Genomic DNA, 20873 nt, shown 5'->3' with positions numbered 1-20873 from the left:
TGACTTGTGCATATAAATTATAGAGTTGCTCTTTAGAACTACGCAAGTAGTGTGCGTTATATGTGTATAAGTGCAGTGGTGTATCAAGGTCGGGCTGGTGGGGGCAGTCCGCCCTGGGTGCATGTTGCAAGGGAAAGGGGAAAAGAGAAATGAGACTTGATATACTGCCTTTTTGAGGTTTTTGCAACTACATTCAAAGCGGTTTACATATATTCATCCTGCGTCAGACTGACGTCCTGCGTCAGACTCACAGAAACAGAAGCCTGCGCAGCCGCGTTGCTGATCTGCAAGGGCAGGCTTCTACATCGAATGTTGCTAGTGGAATAGCAACATTCCATGTAGAATCTCAAATTGGGAAATGGGACTTGCAAAAACCTCAGAAAGGCGGTATATCAACTACATTCAAAGCGGTTTACATATATTCAGGCACTTATTTTGTACCAGGGGCAATGGAGGGTTAACTGACTTGCCCAGAGTCATAAGGAGCTGCAGTGGGAATTGAACTCAGTTCCCCAGGATCAAAGTCTACTGCACTAACCACTAGGCTACTCCTCCAAGGAGCATCCGCGGAGCCGACAGATGTGCGGCTGCTCCCTGCACCCTCAGGAGATGATGTGTCAGGGGGTGATGCGCCAGTGGGGTGTGCAGCAGCGATCACTGCCTTGAGTGAATTCCTTCAAAAAGGCGATAAATAAATCCTAATAAATAAATAGCACCTAACTTTAGTCACCCTGTTGTAGAATTAGGGGCCATTTGATTTACAAAATATTGACTAAATGTAAATTAGTGTGGGAACTTGGCAGCTAGGTGGAGCTTGGGTTCCCCCCCCCCCCCCCCCAAAAAAAAGAAAAAAATCATTCTGCTGCCCCTGGGGAGGGAAGAGAGAAGGTGCTAGATGGGGTGGGAGGGAAAAGAGAGTGGAATTGCTGGATGGGTGGGAGGTGGGTCCAACTGGATGGGTTTCTGGCACCCCCCTACAACCTTGGAATAGCCCTGAGAGGAAGACCAGAAGTAGGATTGCTCAAGGTAAGTCTTATTGTCATTGTTCCTCCAAGAAGTACATCCAGCACCAAAGGCAACACAAAGATTTACTGAAAGCAGAGAGCCAGTCAGATGCACAAAACCTACCGGGCCGGCAACAATCTTTTGAGCATTCGATCATTTTTTCAAAATTGGTAACTTCTACCATGGACCTTAACGTTACTTTCATGCATCGTGGCCTAAGATTACTACAGCTCCGTATGGGCTGGCTCTAGCAGACTCTCAAGAGGCAGAATCTCTCTTCCTGGATGGCAGCTGCCTTCTATCCTGAAGGTTAGAGATGGCTGATTTTGGGTGGGCCTCAGCCCAAGGTGGGTGGGCACAAAATTTGTCTCCCCCCCCCCTCCCCACCATGCTTCACTCTGTGCCCCTTGCCCACACGTGCAAACACTAATTATTAAATATCTGAGCTGGCAGGGATCCTCAACTCCTGCCAACAGAAGATAATTTTGGGTGGCCTGAGTCCAAATTGGGTGGGTCCTGGCCCACCCAGGCCCACTTGTGGCCATGCCACTGGGTCAGAGGATCAGGGCTGGCGTGTGCCTGACACCTATTAACATGGGGGGGGGGGGGGTTGGGGAATGCTGAAATGCAATGACTCTAGAAAGAAACCTGGCATGTCGGGGTTTATTCCTCTCATTTCTGCGTACAAACAAATGCACATTTCATATCATTCATAGCCTTGGTCATGAAAAGTCCTTTCTTCGTGTTATAATGCAAGAGAAGAGTTTTTATGACCAACAATTTATTTATTTATTTATTATATTTCTACCCTGCAACTATAGCCTGTTTGGTATTGTTACCAGGTTATAAATCATTTATTTACTCTTTCCAAAAATACTAGGACTAGTGGGCATGCGATGAAGCTCCAAACTAGTAATTTTAAAACAAGAGAAATTTTTTTTTCAGTCAACGTGTAATTAGACTCTGGAATTTGTTGCCAGAGAATGTGGTAAAGGCGGTTAGCTTAGCGGGGTTTAAAAAAGGCATGGACGGCTTCCTAAAGGAAAAGTCCATAGATCACTATTAAAATGACTTGGGGGAAATCCACTGCTTATTTATTTATTTATTTGTTACATTTTTATCCCACATTTTCCCACCTATTTGTAGGCTCAATGTGGCTTCCATAGTACCGGAGTGGCTTTACAGACTCCGGTGTAAACAAATACAAAGTGATGTTGTGGTAAGATAAAGTTCACGTGGCATAGCCACATTAGGGAATCGTTCAACAGAAGAGTTGAGTTATGTCCATTACGTTCTTTAGTTTTGTTGTGTTGCAGAGATCAGGCATTTAAGTTGGATCGGTAGGGTATGCCTTTTTGAATAGGTTAGTTTTTAGTGTTTTCCGGAAGTTTAGGTGGTCATTCATAGTTTTCAAGGCTTTTGGTAATGTGTTCCACAGTTGTGTGCTTATGTAGGAAAAACTGGATGCGTAAGTTGATTTGTATTTGAGTCCTTTGCAGCTTGAGTAGTGCAGATTTAGATACGTTCGTGTTGATTCGGATGTGTTTCTAGTTGGTAGGTCGATCAAGTCTGTCATGTATCCCGGAGCTTCACCGTAGATAATTTTGTGAACCATAGTGCAGATTTTGAAGGCGATGCGTTCTTTGATTGGGAGCCAGTGTAGTTTTTCGCGAAGGGGTTTTGCACTTTCAAATTGCGTTTTTCCAAAGATAAGCCTAGCTGCCGTGTTTTGAGCGGTCTGAAGTTTCTTTACGGTGTGTTCTTTGCATCCCGCATAAATTCCATTGCAGTAGTCTACATGGCTTAGTACCATTGATTGTATCAGGTTGCGAAATGTTTCCCTCGGGAAGAATTGTTTCACGCGTTTGAGTTTCCACATTGAGTGGAACCTTTTCTTTGTTGTGGATGTCACTTGGCTCTCTAGTGTTAAGCTGCGGTCCATTGTAACGCCGAGGATTTTCAGTCTTTCTGAGATAGGGAGGGTGTAATCTGGGGTGTTGATAATTGTGGGGTTATCTGCGCTGTGTAGGGTTGCGAGGATGAGACAGTGTGCTTTTTCTTTGTCTAGTTGAAATGCATTTGCCCAAGAGTCCATGATGTTCAAGCTGATCTTGATTTCTGTCATTTCTGGGATAAGCAGCATAAAATGTATTGAACTTTTTGGGGAAGGGATCTTGCCAGGTATTTGTGACCTGGATTGGCCTGGAAACAGGATGCTGGGCTTGATGGACCTTTGGTCTATCCCAGTGTGGCAATACTTACCATTTTTCGGACTATAAGACGCACCGGACCATAAGACGCACCTAGGTTTTAGAGGAGGGAAATAGGAAAATTTTTTTTTTCCTTTTTCCCTCCTCTAAAACCTAGGTGCTCCGGTGCGTCTTGTCCGAGTTCGGGATCACCCTCCCCCCGGCCCTGTCACCATTTCTCCCTACTCACGTCACGCGAGAATTGAAGTCTCGGCGGCCATTTTGAATCTCGCCGAGACCGTCAGGCTGCATACAGGAGGACGGAGAGCAGCGCGCTGGGCAGGAAAGAGGGGCCTCTTTCCTGCCCCGACGTCACTAGACCACCAGGGAAGATCGCGTGACGTGAGTAGGGAGAAGTGGTGACAGGGCCGGGGGGAGGGCGATCCTGAACTCGGGGGGAGGGCGGGAGGGAGGGAAATCGCTACCTTCGGACTATAAGACGCACCCCCCATTTTCCTCCCAAATTTGGGGGGAAAAAAGTGCGTCTTATAGTCCGAAAAATACGGTATGTACTTTTTGTTTTCATCCGTGGTGCAGTGGTTTAAACTCTTTAGGACAAACTTTTATTTTTTTTTTTTGGGGGGACCAGTGATTAAATCCTAAATGAAAATCAAAACAAATCAACAACTTCACTAATTCACTTTCCCAACCCAACCAGTTAGGAAAATCCACTTCTGCTATCTCCCTACTAATCTCTACATACTACTAACTGTATCTGATATTCTGTAATGACAATATTTATTTATTTTGTTACATTTGTATCCCACATTATCCCACCTCTTTGCAGGCTCAATGTGGCTTACAATTCGTCATGGATACTGAAATAGAAGAGAGTATACATTTGGCTTTACAGAGTGTTTTGGGTTACATGAAGATGAGATACATGATAGTGTAAGAGCAGAAGGCATTATAAGATAATGCTGGATGGATTAAGGGTTGTACAGTTACATGTGTTGCTCATTGTGATATATCTTGTCAAAGAGAGAAGTTTTTAATGCTTTAGGGAAGTTGGTCAATTCATAGACCGTTTTCATAACAAAACTATGTAAGCCACATTGAGCCTGCAAATAGGTGGGATAATGTGGGATACAAATGCAATAAATAAACTGTGAAATACACATGTTAACCAAACCAGTATTTACTATTCATTACAGTTTCCAAAGGCTCCTTCCTGTAAGGGTGGAGTCAGTCTGGGCGGAGTAAAAGCGCTCGTACTGTACAGAAGAGAGGAAAGCAGGATACTTAATCTGAACCAGCAGAGGAACGATAGCTCAAATGATTACAGCTTGCATAAAGTGTTTAAGCTGACACACATATTGTTAAACCCCTGCAGTTCCATGGCTGGGACGTGCTTAAGGAGTCTGCCCTACTCAAGCAGGCCGATTGTTCTCACAGTTGTCAGATGTGCCAGCAAAGCAACTTCGTGGAGTCTGCAAAGTGATAAAAATAGCCTCAAGTTGAAGACGATGGAAGATCTGCCAGGTCCCAGCCTGGCTACCACCGCTTACTGGCTGTTTGTGAAAGGGTATCAGGACAAAAGTCACGCCATGCAGGTAAACTTCAGGTTTCAAGCATATTACTGCTTTTAAATCTGTGACGTGTCGTGTTGGTATGCAAAGTGCTTTTAGCTACAGCAATAAATGTTCCGGTGCAAGCAATCGAAAAAAGGATTAGCACAGGTCAAACGTGCTCCCCACTCCTTGTTTCCAGCTCTGAGCAGCAGGCTGGGACTTTTCTTGCATGTGCCAGAAGGTCCCAGCTTGTTGCTCAGAGTCAGAAACAAGCAACAGGGAGAGATGGGAGTAACTAGTGAAGTAATTAAATTTGCTGAGGACACAAAGTTATTCAAAGTTGTTAAATCGCAAGAGGATTGTGAAAAGTTTCAAGAGGACCTTACTAGACTGGGCGTCTAAATGGCAGATGACCTTTAATGTGATCAAGTGCAAAGTGATGCATATGGGAAAGAGGAACCCGAACTATAGCTACGTCATGCAAGGTTCCACGTTAGGAGTCACAGACCGAGAAAGGGATCTCGGCGTAAATAGAAGGTTAGGTATTATTAGGAAAGGAATGGAAAACAAAAATGAGGATGTTATAATGCCTAATATAATATTGTGTTCAATTCTGGTCACCGCATCTCAAAAAGATATAGTGGAATTAGAAAAGGTGCAGAGAAGGGCGATGAAAATGATAAAGGGGATGGGACGACTTCCCTATGAGGAAAGGCTAAAGCGGCTAGGGCTCTTCAGCTTGGGGAAAAGACGGCTGAGGGGAGACATGATAGAGGTCTATAAAATAATGAGTGGAGATGTGAAGTGTCTGTTTACTCTTTCTAAAAATACTAGGACTAGGGGGCATTCAATGAAGCTACAAAGTAGTAAAAGTTCAAACAAATCGGAGAAAATTTTTCTTTACTCAATATGTAATTAAACTCTGCAATTCGTTGCTAGAGAATGTGATAAAGGCGATGGCTTCCTAAAGGAAAAGTCCATAGACCATTATTAAAATGGACTTGAGGAAAATCCATTGCTTATTTCTGGGATAAGCAGCATAAAATGTTTGTACTTTTGGGGATTTTGCCAGGTATTTGTGACCTGGATTGGCCACTGTTGGAAACAGGATACTGGGCTTGATGGACCTTTGGTCTGTCCAGTATGGTAATACTTATGTACTTATGGAGTAGTGGCAGTCCATTTATTGGCTGGTGGGGCTCAGTATCCCTGCCAGCAAAGGTATGCCTAGCGTGCCAGCAGGAGGAGGGGAGAGAGAGGCATGTGTTGCTCCTCCCCCAGTCCACCCCAAATTGCAGGCCTGGCACGGCCCAGCACACCGTTGTGCACATGTCTTGATGCTTAGAAAGTATGAGTCAGATTCACAGAAACAGAAGCCTGCAGGGCCACATTGGTGATCTGTAAGGGCAGACTTTTACATGGAATGTTGCTGAGTGGAGGAGTGGCCTAGTGGTTAGTGCAGTGGAACATAGAATGTTGCTACTAGTGCAGATTCTGTTGCTACTATTTGAGATTGTACATGGAATGTTGCTATAGTGGAGGTGTGGCCTAGTGGTTAGAGCACCGGTCTTGCAATCCAGAGGTGGCCGGTTCAAATCCCACTGCTGCTCCTTGTGATCTTGGGCAAGTCACTTAACCCTCCATTGCCTCAGGTACAAACTTAGATTGTGAGAGAAATATCCAGAGTACCTGAATGTAACTCACCTTCAGCTACTACTGAAAAAGGTGTGAGCAAAATCTAAATAGATAGATAGATGGTGGATGGAAGGGGCAGAGAAAGAAAGAGAGAGAGAGAGGACATCCTAGATGAGAGAGAGAGGGAGGGCAGACCCTGGATGGATGGAAAGGGCAGATGGTGGATGGAAGCAGCAGCAGAGAGAGGGAGAGAGAGGGCAGCTGGTGGATGGAAGGAACAGAGAGAGATAAAGAGGGCAGACCCTGGATGGAAGGGAGAGAAAGGGTAGAGGAGTGGAGGAGTGGCCTAGTGGTTAGAGCACCGGTCTTGCAATCCAGAGGTGGCCGGTTCAAATCCCACTGCTGCTCCTTGTGATCTTGGGCAAGTCACTCAACCCTCCATTGCCTCAGGTACAAATTTAGATTGTGAGCCCTCCTGGGACAGAGAAATATCCAGAGTACCTGAATGTAACTCACCTTGAGCTACTACTGAAAAAGGTGTCAGCAAAATCTAAATAAATAAAAAGTGACTCAAAATGCCACCTTGCCTCACAGGTTGATAAGGGTCTAATAGAATATGCCTCAGTAGACAAATATCACTTTTCCCAGCTCTGTTGTTTCCTTGTGCATCATTGTATAAAGCTTCTGAGATAGTGCTCGATCCACTTTCATAAAGAGCAAAAAAAAAAGTGAAAGTCCTTCACTCTGTCCAAATGGCATGTCGGCATTCTCAACAGACAGTGACGCTGGTGTGCTTTCACTGACTAATATGGAAACTGAATTTCATGCTTGGATTAACATTTGATACTTCTGATCTCCACCTGAACAGGTAACGGGGACCATATAGAGATATTGCTATCCGCCTTACATTTTGTAGCATGAGGTGAGGGGGTAAGTAGTATGGGTATCTGGTGTGTAGGTGTTTGTGCAGGGGTCTAGGTATGAAGGAGTTTGGTGGGGGTACGTTTATGTTTAAATGCATAGCATATAAGGGGAGTAAGGCTGGAGCTTTCTCTGTTAGGGATGTACTCCCAGATTCTATTTAGCGTGCCTAGAGATCCAAGCCGAAATTGAAGCGGATTCTATAACTATGCACGTGACGTGACTTAAGCTCACGAGTGCCGATAACAGCACTTAACAAGCAATAATGAGCACTAATTATCACTGATTAGAATTTAGGCGCACAACTCGCTAAGCATATTCTGTAACAAAGTGCGCCGAACTTCTAACCCTTACAGGCAAAAAGGGGTGTGGTTATGTGCAGGAAAATGGGCGTTTCGTGAGCGTTCTGAAATTTACACACGTAGTTACAGAATGTGGCCCTGTGCACCTAAATCTACACGCTGGGAATTACGCCACATTTTCATTGGTGTAAATGGATGTGTGTAGTTTTAGACGTTGAGATATCAACTAAGCGTATTCTATAATCACCACCTAAATCTAGGCGCCGATTATAGAAAATGCTTAGTCGGCACTAATTTCAATGCCAATTTCTTTTTTTTTTTTAGACGCCATATTTAGAATCTCCCCCCCCCCCCCCCCCCCCCCCCGTTGTCTGTATGTAGGTGGAATTAGATTGATAAAATGGGAGGCAGGTGGGTGGAGCATTGTAGGGAGTACGTATGAGTTTGGAAATGAGGTGGTATGTGCCATTCTTCAGCTGCTTCGGTTCTTTTTTTCCTGTCTGTGTTGCGCTGGGTCTGGTTCTGGAAGGGTGAACAGAGCTGAAGCTCTGACCATTTCCCAGAAAAAGCTATATACATAGTAACATAGTAGATGACGGCAGAAAAAGACCTGCACGGTCCATCTAGTCTGCCCAACAAGATAAACTCATATGTGCTACTTCTTGTGTATACCTCACCTTGATTTGTATCTGCCATTTTCAGGACACAGACCGTAGAAGTCTTGCCCAGAACTAGCCCCATTTTCAGGACACAGACCGTAGAAGTCTTGCCCAGAACTAGCCCCATTTTCAGGACACTGACCGTAGAGGTCTTGCCCAGAACTAGCCCCACCACCCAAACACCAGCCCCGCCTCCCAATCTCGGCTAAGCTTCTGAGGATCCATTCCTTCTGCACAGGATTCCTTTGTTTATCCCACTCATGCTTGAATTCCACTACCGTTTTCATCTCCACTACCTCCCGCGGGAGGGCATTCCAAGTATCTACCACTCTGTCAGTGAAAAAATTCAGTTCTATAAGATACTGACTCAATATTTTTCTAAGAGTCACGTTTTCTTCCTGTATGCCAAATTTGGTGAATTTCCATGCTTTGTTTAGAGAATTATCATGGACACTGATCCCTTTATTATGATTCTTTTTAACATTAAAATCCTAAAAATTATACATTGGAAAGTATAAAAAGGGAGGGGGGGGGGTACATTAAGTGCTTTCAGTTCACCCACTGCTCTTGCTCAGCATTGGCTACCAAAAGCATTCTTAGATACAAACTGTAAATAAATGAGATCACAGAAGCTAAAATGGTAGCCTCAATAATGCATTCAAAAAATGGATTCTGGGATCCTTTTGGTTCTTAAGATTGGGTATGTACGATCTAGCAACTTTGAAAAATCATAGTGAATTGGATTCAGTTTGAGCCGCAAAGTTATACAGAGCTGCCCAGTTACCCAGTTCCAGGAGGGAGACTTTTTGGTCAGTTCTGGTGTTACATTTACATCTCAAAACAGTGTGATAGTTGTAATCACTCAGGTCACAAGTACCTGGCAGAAACCCAAATAATTACAACATTCCATGTTACAATCACAGGGCAAGCAGTGGCTTCCCCATGTCTGTCTCATTGAGTGAAAAAATATTTCCTCCTATTTATTATAAAAGTATTTCCATGTCATTTCATTGTGTCCCCTGGTCTTTGTACTTTATCAAAGAGTAAAAAATCGATTCCCCCCCCCCCTCCCCAGCCATCTCTTTTCCAAGCTGAAGAACCCTAACCTCTTTAGCCTTTCCTCATATGAGAGGAGTTCCATCCCCGTTATCATTTTGGTTGCTCTTCTTTGAAGCTTTTCTAATTCTGCTTTCCTTAGTGTCCCTCCGGACCGGCCCAGGATTGGACTGATGGGTTGTGCACGCCTTCCAGCAGGTGGAAACTGAGAAACTTCTGACTCTAGAGAGCCAGTAAGAGCCCTGGCCATGTGACCCTAGCCAGTGCTGTAGCGAGGGTGGCTGACACCCAGGGCGGGTCGCCGCTGTGCCGCCCCCGGGTGCAGCATGGCACCCCCCCTCTGCGCACGCCCCCCCCTCGGCATGCACCCCCCCTGGCGCGCACACTCCCCCCTCCCCCGGAGCACATTGTTATTACTTTAGAAGCGAGGGGCGGGCGGGAGGGCCGATCCGCCCCCGAGTCCACGTCGCTGGGAGCTGCGTCGGCTCCATTGGTTCCTTGCTCTCTCTGCCCCAGAACAGGAAGTAACCTGTTCCGGGGCAGAGGGAGCAAGGAACCAACGGAGACGACACCCCCCCCCCTGGCGGCGTGCACCCGGGGCGGACCGCCCCACCGCCCCCCCTTCCTATGCCACTGACCCTACTCAGTATTTTCTCAGTCTCCAGCAGGCAGGAGGTGAGCCCATTAGTCTCTCTCTCTTTACTTGGAAAAAAAGGGGATTGTTCCCTTCTGTACCTGGGAAATCTTGTTGAGAGACTAGGAGATAAAGGTCTTTTATTCTCCAGCTTCTAGGGTGGTAAACTCGGGTGTTCCTGGGTCCCTTCCTCCCCATCTCCCTTGGTTGTCAGGGAAGGTCCAACCTTTTCGGAGAAAAGGTGTTTTAGCCTTGGGGAGACGCAGGCCACTTCTTTAGCTATAAAACAAACAAACAAAAGAAAACCTCGCCAAGGCACAAATGAGCAGTCAGCTCCAGTCATGCTCTACTGGTTTTCTGTTGGCATTGCTTGCTCTTCGATTCCTCCGCCTCTCAGCAGCTCTTGAGGAAATAAAAAAAAAAAAAGTTCCACAAGGCTTGCACTAGCAAGCGGTTTCGTCAGGTTGTATCAGTGGCAAAAAGATGCTCTGTTTGCCAGCGCAGGGGAGTTGGCACGCTCGTGTCTTGCAAGTTTTTCACCGCCATTGATACTACTGCAGCGTCTCTTCCTCCACCTGCGTCAGCAGCCGCGCCCTCCTCAGCGCCCGCCCGTTTAATTGCAGAGGTGGCTGGACCTTCAATTTTGGCAGGGAAGTCCGCCATTTTGTCATCATTCATTTATCATTTATTCATTTTATATGCCGTTTCTTATTGCTATTGCAAAACAGAACGGTTTACATTAAAAAGAGAAACTTCTCATACATACAAACAAATAAGAATCATTGACAGAAAAGCACAGCAACCCCCTCAAAAAACCACAATTACCTACCATAAATATAATTTAGCCAAAGCTTCTACACCTTCCCTGCTATCATAAATTCTGTTCAATTGTCACGGTTGTGCCCCTGTTTCATGCTCTCATTCATCTCGCCACCTGGTGGCTGCGATGGACTGACTGTTTGCTGTTTCCCATGTTCCAGAAGTCTTGCCAGTCCGGTCCGGATCTTCCAGCCTTCAGGACTGTCTTCTTGGGATGTTTGGAACTTAGCAGCACCCTTACCTGGTGAACTCCCTTGTATGTTGCCTCTGTTAAGCACCTGGGAACTTTCAGGCTTTGCCTTGGCAACGGAGGTCTTCAGTCCTGTTCTTGTCCTTGTTGGTCTGTTGCGATTCCTGCCCTGATAGCTTGTTTTGCCTGTTTTTGACCTTGCTGGTTTCCTGGTTTGTTCTACTGTCTGCTGCCTGCCCAAGACTCTGCTTGTTTCCTGGTTTGTTCTACTGTCTGCCGCTTGCCCAAGACTCTGCTTGATTCCTGATTTACTATTGATTGCCGCCAGCCTACAGACTCTGTGTGGTTCCTGGTTTCCCTGCTGCTTTGCTGCCTGCCGGTAAGACTCTGCATGATTCATGGACTATTCTCCTGCTTCTGCTTAGTGCTTCTACTCCAGTCCAGCTGCTCCAGTCTGGCCTGTGCCCGTCTGTCTATGGTCTGCCTTGCCTCCTGTTTGGGTGATTTGCCTGCCGCTGCTGCTCCTCGGCAGTGGCCCAAGGGCTCACTTTTCCTCACCAGTGTGACAGATTGCCAAGGCCATGAGCTCGGCAGAATCATCCTTCCAGTTGGGCTTCCAGCCCAAGACTTTTTTTCTCTGTTGGCAATCCGGGTTCCAGCCCCGGTCTAGCTCCTAATTCTAGTTCGGATCCCAGTTCCAACCCAATTTTTGCTTTGGATCCGTTTATGATGCTCCATGATTACCGTGTTAAACTTTTGTCTGATCCAGCCCTGAAGAATACTCCTGAAGCTGCAGCAGACGGAAAGCGTGTCCTTTTGTCTGGGTTCTTTGAAAACCCAGTTTCTGCTATTGATCCCTCTATCAAGCTCTTCTTTTACCGCATCAAACGTCTCTCGGTTTCAGCCCTGTGGGAGACTCCTGAAGCCCAGGCTGAAAGTAGGTGGCTTGGTAGTCCTGAGGTCCAGGCTTACCAGCAGTCCATCCCTGAGGGACGCTGTCAGCCGAATAGAGGCTAGTCCAAGCCGAGCTCCAGCCCCAGCCAAGATGCTGAGTCCAGGCCGAGTTCCAGTTCCGGCCAAGATGCTGAGTCCGGATCGAGTTGCAGTTCTGGCCAAGATGCTGAGTCCGGATCGAGTTGCAGTTCCAGCCAAGATGCTGAGTCTGGATCGAGTTGCAGTTCTGGCCAAGATGCTGAGTCCAAGCCGAGTTCCAGCTCCAGCCAAGCTGCTGAGTCCAAGCCGAGCTCCAGCCAAGCTGCTGAGTCCAGGCCGAGTTCCAGCCAAGACGCCGTCCAGTCCGAGTTCTAGCTCCAGCCCAGATGCTGAGTCCAGGTGGAGTTCCGAGTCCAGTCAAGATGCTGAGTTCATTCTGGGTTCCAGTCCTGATTCCTGTTCAAGTTTCAGCCCAGCTACCCCTGGTCATGTTTTGAAACTCCTCTGCAGGTTTCATCATTCCTACCCATGGAGACCTGAATCACCCGTGGAGCCCGGGGGAGCTTTGAGGGGGAGGTACTGTCACGGTTGTGCCCCTGTTTCATGCTCTCATTCATCTCGCCACCTGGTGGCTGCGATGGACTGTCTGTTTGCTGTTTCCCATGTTCCAGAAGTCTTGCCGGTCCGGTCTGGATCTTCCTGCCTTCTAGACTGTCTTGGGATGTTTGGAACTTAGCAGCACCCTTTCCTGGTGAACTCCCTTGTATGTTGCCTCTGTTAAGCACCTGGGAACTTTCAGGCTTTGCCTTGGCAAAGGAGGTCTTCAGTCCTGTTCTTGTCCTTGTTGGTCTGTTGCGATTCCTGCCCTGATAGCTTGTTTTGCCTGTTTTTGACCTTGCTGGTTTCCTGGTTTGTTCTACTGTCTGCTGCCTGCCCAAGTCTCTGCTTGCTTTCTGGTTTGTTCTACTGTCTGCTGCCTGCCCAAGTCTCTGCTTGCTTTCTGGTTTGTTCTACTGTCTGCTGCCTGCCCAAGTCTCTGCTTGCTTTCTGGTTTGTTCTACTGTCTGCCTAAGACTCTGCTTGATTCCTGATTGCCGCCAGCCTACAGACTCTGTGGTTCCTGGTTTCCCTGCTGCTTTGCTGCCTGCCGGTAAGACTCTGCGTGATTCATGGACTATTCTCCTGCTTCTGCTTAGTGCTTCTGCTCCAGTCCAGCTGCTCCAGTCTGGCCTGTGCCCGTCTGTCTGTGGTCTGCCTTGCCTCCTGTTTGGGTGATTTGCCTGCCGCTGCTGCTCCTCGGCAGTGGCCCAAGGGCTCACTTTTCCTCACCAGCATGACATCAATACAGTTTGTAAAAAGAAAAGTTTTCAGAAGTTTTCGAAAGTGAATGTAGGAATCCTCTATTCTAATCTCTTTTGGAAGTCCATTCCAGAGAGAGGGAGACAGAAAAAAGAACGCTGATGCACGCGTAGATTCCCATCAAGCCATAGCAGGCGGAGGAATGACTAACCTATTATCTGTTAGTGATCTAAGAGTTTGCATAGGAGAATAGGGAATAGTCAGATTAGATAGGTAACTAGGAGTGAGTAAATGAAAAGCCTTATGTGTCAAAGTGAGTGCTTTAAATTTGACTGTTGCTTCAATCGGAAGCCAATGAAGTTGGTATAATAAAGGTGTCCCCAGGCAGGCCCTGCACTCTTCTCCTGCACAGCCTTCTGTGCAATCAGAGGCAGTGTCCCTGGTACACTCTGGGGGGTCTCAGGAGGGGGGATTCCCCCCTGAGTTTCTCCTCCAGATGTACCAGGCTTTCTTGATGCACAAGTCAGGTGTTGGAATCAGGGGTACGGGGGAGTCCGCCTCCAGATCCTCAGCTCTTCCAAAAAGAGCTCTAGCTTGCTGGGATCCAGAAGAGAAATCAGCTTCAGACCATGAAGTTGAGATGCCTTTCCTGGAGGAGGAGGAAGGGTTGGCAGAGGGGCATTGGGAGGACCAAGGTCCTTCAGAGGCAAGTGCTGACCCCTTACCTCCAGGAGAAGATCCCTCGGTGGTCAGGATCTTTCATAAAGAGGATCTACAGGAACTCATCGCCTTAGTCTCCTCAACTCGCCATTTTGAAGAGGAACAGACCCTGACCTCCGAGGTCCGCAAGGTGGACCTGTTAGTCAAAGGCACCAGATCTTCTGAGAGGACATTCGAGATATTATTCAGGTGCAGTGGGATGTTCCCGATGCTTCCTTTCATCCAACCAGATCGATGACCCATCTTTACCCAGTGCCAGAGATGGACAGGTCTCTCCTGAAGGTTTCTGTGGTTGACGCGGTGGTCTCGGCGGTTACTAAGCATTATATGATCCCAGTGGACAGCGGAACAGCTCTCTGGGATGTCCAGGATAGGTGGTTGGATGCTCTCCTTATGAATAGTTTTGATGTCTCCTCTCTGGCTGTACAGGCAGCCGACCATCTGCAGTTCCTTGGTAGCTAGGGCCTGTTCCCACTGGTCAGATAGGACCTTGGATGATCTGTCTTCTATTGATGCGGAGGTGTCCAAGATTGAGATGGGCTCTGCCTTTCTGGCAGATGCTTTGTATGATCTGCTCAGAGGGTCCTCCTCCAAGTCCTTTGCTTTGGGGGTCGCTGCCCGCAGGTCCCTGTGGCTAAGGGAATGCTGCCTCCAAATCTAAGTTGTCTAAGTTTCCTTTCCGGGGTTCTCTTTTGTTTGGCGATGACTTGGATAAGTTGGTTCGTAATTTAGGGGACTTGAAGGTCCCTCATCTCCCGGAGGATAGGCCTCGTCTGGCTAGTCGGGGTTCTTTCTTTGACCGTGGTCGGGCGAGTGATTTCTGTAGATTTCGCACCGGTCGGGGAGCTCAGACTCAGAGGTCAAGATTTTTTTCAAAGAACTCAGTCCTTTCAAGGCATCCGTAGGGAAGGTCGGGACTCGGGTTCCTTTTTACAGTCCCCTTTCCATCCATTCCAGTGAAGGTGCGTGGGTCTCGCCTCTGATTCCTATAGGAGCTCGTTTGTCCCAGTTCTTTCAGAGGTGGGCCCAAGTCACCACCGACCAGTGGGTCCTGGAGGTTATTCGAGACGGGTATGCCTTAGAATTCGCCAAGCCTCTTTCAGACGCCTTTCTAAAATCTCCCTGTTGCTCTCGCCTCAAAGCGGGCACAGTATGAGACACACTACACAGGCTCTTGGATCTGCAGGGCAATTTGTCCCATCCTCCTTTGGAGTACAGACAAGGCTGGTAATACATTTATTTTGTGGTTACCAAGAAGGAGGGCTCCTTTTGTCCTGTTTTAGATCTCAAGGCCGTCAATCAGGCTCTCAAAGTCTCAAGTTTTCGAATGGAGACCCTTCGATCAGTGATCGTGGCCGTCCGTACCAGAGAATTTCTAACGGCCTTGGATCTGATGGAAGCTTATCTTCACATTCCTATCCAGCCCATTCACCAGAAGTTCCTGCGGTTTGCGATTCTGGGCCAGCACTTTCAGTTTCACGCTCTACCGTTTGGTTTGACTGCAGCTCCTCGGACGTTCACCAAAATCATGGTTGTAGTGGCAGCGGCCCTCAGGCGGGAAGGTATCCTTGCCCACCCGTACTTGGATGACTGGCTTATCAGGGCGAAATCTTTTCAGGAGAGTGTGCAGGTCACGGGTCGGGTGGTTCGTTTCCTGCAGTCCGTGGTACGCAGACCTCCAGCATCTTCTGTCTGCGCCTCCTCTTTGTCTCCCTGTTCACAGGGATCTTCTGTCTCAAGGCCCTTGTCTTCTTGTTCACTTAAGGACTTAACTCTCAAGACTTTAATTTTGGTGGCCATTGCTTCAGCTAGGAGAGTCTCGGAACTCCAAGCCTTTTCCTGTAGGCCTCAATTTTTGCAGTTTTCTAAAGAGTGCGTGGTTTTTGCCCAGTACCTTTTTTCTTGCCTAAGGTAGTTTCAAGTTTCATCTATCTCAGTCGGTCTTTCTGCCTGTCCTTGGGTCTTCCTCGGGCACGGAGAATCAGAGGAAGTTGCGTAAGTTGGATGTTAAAAGGGTTCTTAAGCACTATATGCAAGTGACTGCCAACTTTTGGCGCTCGGACCATCTGTTTGTACTGCTGACCAGTTCGCAGAAGGGCTTCGCCGCGTCTAAGCCCACTATATCTTGGTGGCTGAAGGAGATGATAGCTTCTGCCTATATTCTTGCTGGCAGATCAGTCCCTGAGTGGGTTAAAGCTCACTCTACAAGGAGACAAGCAGTTTTATGGGCGGAGCGGTTCTTGGTCTTGCCCACAGACATTTGTAAGGCAGCAACGTGTTGGATGTCCAGTGTCGTCAGGAGGCAATCTTTGCAACTCAAGTACTCACAGTGGGTTTACTGGGGTCCCTCCCTTAAAACTACTGCTTTACTTCCCATCAGTCCAATCCTGGGCTGGTCCGGATGGACGCTAAGGAAGGAGGAATTAGATCTTACCTGCTAATTTGCTTTCCTTTAGTCCCTCCGGACCAGCCAGGTCCCTCCTGTATTATTTCAACAGTAGTTACTTGTACATAGTTCTGGAGCTCAGTTCTTTGAGTCCTACGACGGAGTTGCTCTGCTAATTTACAGTTCTTTACAAGATAAAATACAATAAATAAATGACTCAAAGTGTTATGCCATTCCTCATCTCCTTTTGGAGTTGCACGTGAGAATTGTGTTATGGCTTTGCCATCCTTCAAACACATTTTATGAGTGCTTTGTGGCTGTTTAGATTCCAGGGGGCACAGAAGGTTGGTCTTTCTCTTCTTTCCTGCTCTGTTAGTCAAATACTGAGGCTAGGGTCACATGACCAGGGCTCTTATTGGCTCTCTAGAGTCAGAAGTTTCTCAGTCTCCACCTGCTGGAAGGCGTGTACAGCCCCCATCAGTCCAATCCTGGGCCAGTCCGGAGGGACTAAAGGAAAGTAAATTAGCAGGTAAGGTCTAATTTCTCCATATCTTTTTTGAGATACAGCGACCAGAACTGAACACAATACTCAAGGTGAGGTCGCACCATGGAGCAATACAGAGGCATTATAGTATTCTTGGTCCTATTTACTATCCCTTTCCTAATAATTCCTAGCATCCTGTTTGCTTTTTTGGCTGCCATCACACACTAGGAAGAAGATTTCAGCGTATTGTCTACAAAGACACCTAGATCTTTTTCTTGAGTACTGACTCCTAAGATGGACCCTAGCATCAGATAACTATGATTCAGATTATTCTTCCCATTGTGCCTCACTTTTAATTTGTCCACATTAAATTTCATCTGCCATTTGGATGCCCAGTCTTCCAGTTTCCTAAGATCTTCCTGGAATTTTTCACAATCCGCATGTGTTTTGACAACTTTGAATAGTTTTGTGTCCTCTGTAAATTTAATCATATCACTCATCATTCTGATTTCCAGATCATTTATAAATATGTTAAAATAGCACTGGTCCCAGTACAGATCACTGCGGCACTCCACTATTCACCCTCCTCCATTAAGAAAAATGGCCACGTAACCCTAACCTCTGTTTTCTCTCCAATAAGCAATTCCAAATCCATGGAAGGACTTTGCCTCCTATCCCATGACATTTTAATTTTTTCAGGAGTTTCTCATGAGGAACTTTGTCAAAAGCTTTCTGAAAATCTAGTTACGCTACATCGATCAGCTCACCATTATCCACATGTTTATTCACATCGTCAAAGAAATGAAACAAATTGGAGAGGCAAGACTTCCCTTGGCTGAAGCCATGCTGACTCTGGCCCATGTTTGTCTATGTGTTCTGTAATGTTATTCTTTATGTTAGCTTCCACTGTTTTGCCCAGCAGTGAAGTCAGGCTTACTGGAACCCTTTTTCAAAACCGGAGTTACATTGGCCACCCTCTAATCTTCAGGTACTAGATCCCTATGGATTGAAATTCCATGCGTTAAGGGGAAAAGTATAGTGATAGGAATGAACTACCATCCACCTAGCCAGGATGAACAGACAGATGTAGAAATGTTATCAGAAATTAAGGAGGCTAACAAACTTGGCAACACAATAATAATGGGCGATTTCAATTACCCTGATATAGACTGGGTACATGTATCATCAGGGCATGCTAGAGAGGTAAAATTCCTTGATGAAATCAAGGGCTGCTTTATGGAGCAGCTGGTACAGGAGCCGACAAGAGAAGGAAAAATTCTAGACTTAGTCCTTAATGGAGAGCATGATCTGGTGCAGGAGATAAAGGTGCTGGATATTAAACAACAAAAATTAACGTTTATTGACCATTTGATGTTTTTACATCTACTATAATAAAAAGCTCCTCCAACGTTCTGAAGCTGACTCCGTGGCAGTGAAGGGTTTGTAGGGTTCGTGCTGGCTGTCACCATCTCTCTCTGTCCCGCCCTCGCGTCAAAACGTGATGACGTCTAGGGTGGAACAGTGAGAGGGAAGGGCACGTCACATGTATGAGGGTGTTGTCGTCCCTCCCTTCCTCCCTCCCAGTTCCAGACCCCCTCCCTCCGATTTTTAAAAGTCATCTTCACTTACCAAGTCAGGGTTACGGCAGGAAAGTCTTTTGGAGTTTGCAAGTTTCCTATAGAGTGTATGCCGATGATGTGCAGTTCCTCATTCCACTTGAGAATGGTTGCTGTGTTGCATCGTTGAAGTTAAACAAAACTTTTAGATAAAATCGGGAATTGGATGGAACAACATAAACTGTCATTAAACTTTACGAAAATGGAAATCATGTATGTGGGTAGAATATTAGATCCATTGTTTTTAATGACTTTAGACTATAGAGGAGAGCAGATAAAAGTTAAGTCATCTCTTTGTAATTTGGGAGTCTTTTTTTAGATAGTAATTTGACAGGTAGATCGTGTAATTTCTACATCTTTTATTCCAGCTTTGGGTTTTAAGTAAATTGAAGAGCATGGTTACATCGCAGGACTTCCGAACGATCATGCAGAGTCTGCTATTAATAAAAATCAATTTTTGTAATTTTTATTTCTAGGTATTTCTTCTTTTGGTGTCAGGCTCTGCAGGTCGCTCAGAATGGTGCTGCACGATTGGTTACCGGAGTTTCAAAATCCAAACATATAACTCCAGTGTTAAAAAGATTACATTGGCTCCCAGTTAAACTTTGTTTAAAGTTCTCGTATTAATTGATCAACATACATATAAGACTGTACCTTCTTATTTCTGCAATACATTGAAAATGTACGTTCCAGGCCGTGCATTAAGATCTGAGACATCCCAGAAACTTTGCCTCTTCCAACATCTTATCGTTATGTAGAGACAAAGATGCGAACGCTCTCAATCGCTGGCCCATTCTTGTGGAATGCTGTGCCAGGACATTTGCGATCTTGTGAAAATATTTGGCAATTTAAATGCCTTTTGAAGACTCATTACTTTGCGAAGGCCTTTCTGGAAGAATGAAGTAGAGTGTTATTGATTGATTATGATTGTTTTAATGATGTTATGTATATTTATGTTTTTATTTGTTGTGTAAATAAAATAAATAAAAAACTGCCTTTCTATGGTACAACCAACGTAGTTTTCATATATGCATATGGCGTAGATAGGGTGGTGGAGGAAGGGAGAGAGCAGGCACTGACCCCCTGAATTTTGCCACCCTTGGTAAACATCTAGCCCACCTAGTGGAAGGATTGGTCCTGGGTTTGTATTTGTGCATTAACTTAGGAAAGATACAGACGATACACATTCCCTAACAAAAGCGCTTCTCCTGTCTGCATCCTAGGTGGAACATAAGAAGCTATATGGCCCGATCTGGCGGTCCAGGTTTGGCCACTATAATATCATCAATGTGGCAAGTGCCGAGCTGATCGAGCAGGTGGTGCGGCAGGAAGGGAAATATCCTGTGCGCTCAGACCTTCCTCACTGGCGGGAGTACCGGGACATGCGAGGCCAGGCCTATGGCATCCATGTGGAGTAAGGCTGTTCTGGTTCCGTTTTCATAACCCCAGGGGTATTAGATGTATAAGGATGAGTAAATGGAAAAGTCTAGCATGATGACTTCCTGATGAGAGCAGGGTAGAAGTAAAGAGAAGGCGGTGTGGGCTGAGGGTTCAGCAGCAAGAATTAAGGAAGGATATAAGTACATAAGTAATGCCATACTGGGAAAAGACCAAAGGTCCATCGAGCCCAGCATCCTGTCCCCGACAGCGGCCAATCCAGGTCAAGGGCACCTGGCAAGCTACCCAAACGATTGTCCTTCCCTCCAAATGTTTTTATAAATACTCACTTTTATACTCCTGTTTAACCGCAGAAGTAGACTGAGTTAATGTCCTCTGTACTGTTATTACTCAGCAGACTAATTACCAGCCTCTTCCCGCCCTCCCCTCACCACCATTGGATTAAAGGCAGGGTCAGTGTATGGCCTTGATCTGAAGCCAGGGGACAGCAGGGACATTGTATGACCCTCATCCCCACCTATTGACTCTGGAAGGGAGCCAGGACAGTGGCCTGTTCTTACAACCTTGGGACTGCTGCCTTGAGCCATGCTTTGGTCACTTAGTAAACATTACTCTTGGACATTGACCATGGCTGTTCTTGTTTTCCCTAGAATTGGTTATGGAAACATAGAGCTGCTAAGCCTCACTGAATGCCTCAGTCCTGTCAGCCGAACCTGATCACTACACTAAGAAGAAAAGTCAGGCAGTCTCCCCACTAGGAAGAAATCTGAGCCCACCTCCTCCTTCCCCATCCCTTTTCCTTGCACCTAGAAGTACCTGTGCTGTGAAATCCATGAACGTATGTTTTAGCCACTAGGCAAATTCCTGTCTGTAATTCTTTTATAGGTACCAAAGTACAGTGAAAAGCAAATACTATTTTAGGCTGTTTTTTGTTTTGTTTTTTACTTTTGCAAAGCAATAGTGCACAAAAATTCTTCTAGATTTTATACCCCAATTGCAGCATCTGAAGAATCTCACTCTTTGGCCATTAATCACACTCTTTGAGGTGATAAATCT

The 20873-nt window shown here is 46.2% G+C and overlaps 1 protein-coding gene across 1 annotated transcript in view; it reads left to right on the top strand.

Annotated features, from left to right (window-relative positions):
• Positions 1–4494: 4494 nt before the first annotated feature.
• The window catches only part of LOC115474647 (sterol 26-hydroxylase, mitochondrial-like), a 41348-nt gene continuing 24969 nt past the window's right edge, over positions 4495–20873 (top strand). Inside the window, exons 1-2 of the mRNA XM_030210236.1 lie at positions 4495–4807; positions 19643–19833. Of these exons, the coding sequence (XP_030066096.1) occupies positions 4592–4807; positions 19643–19833 (407 nt within the window). The 5' untranslated portion in view covers positions 4495–4591. The remainder of the gene's footprint in view (positions 4808–19642; positions 19834–20873) is intronic.

The sequence above is a fragment of the Microcaecilia unicolor genome, chromosome 7 (assembly GCF_901765095.1).
Source record: "Microcaecilia unicolor chromosome 7, aMicUni1.1, whole genome shotgun sequence".
Lineage (NCBI taxonomy): Eukaryota > Metazoa > Chordata > Amphibia > Gymnophiona > Siphonopidae > Microcaecilia > Microcaecilia unicolor.
Note: the sequence above shows the minus strand (reverse complement) of the source record. Positions and strands in the feature narration are given on the sequence as shown.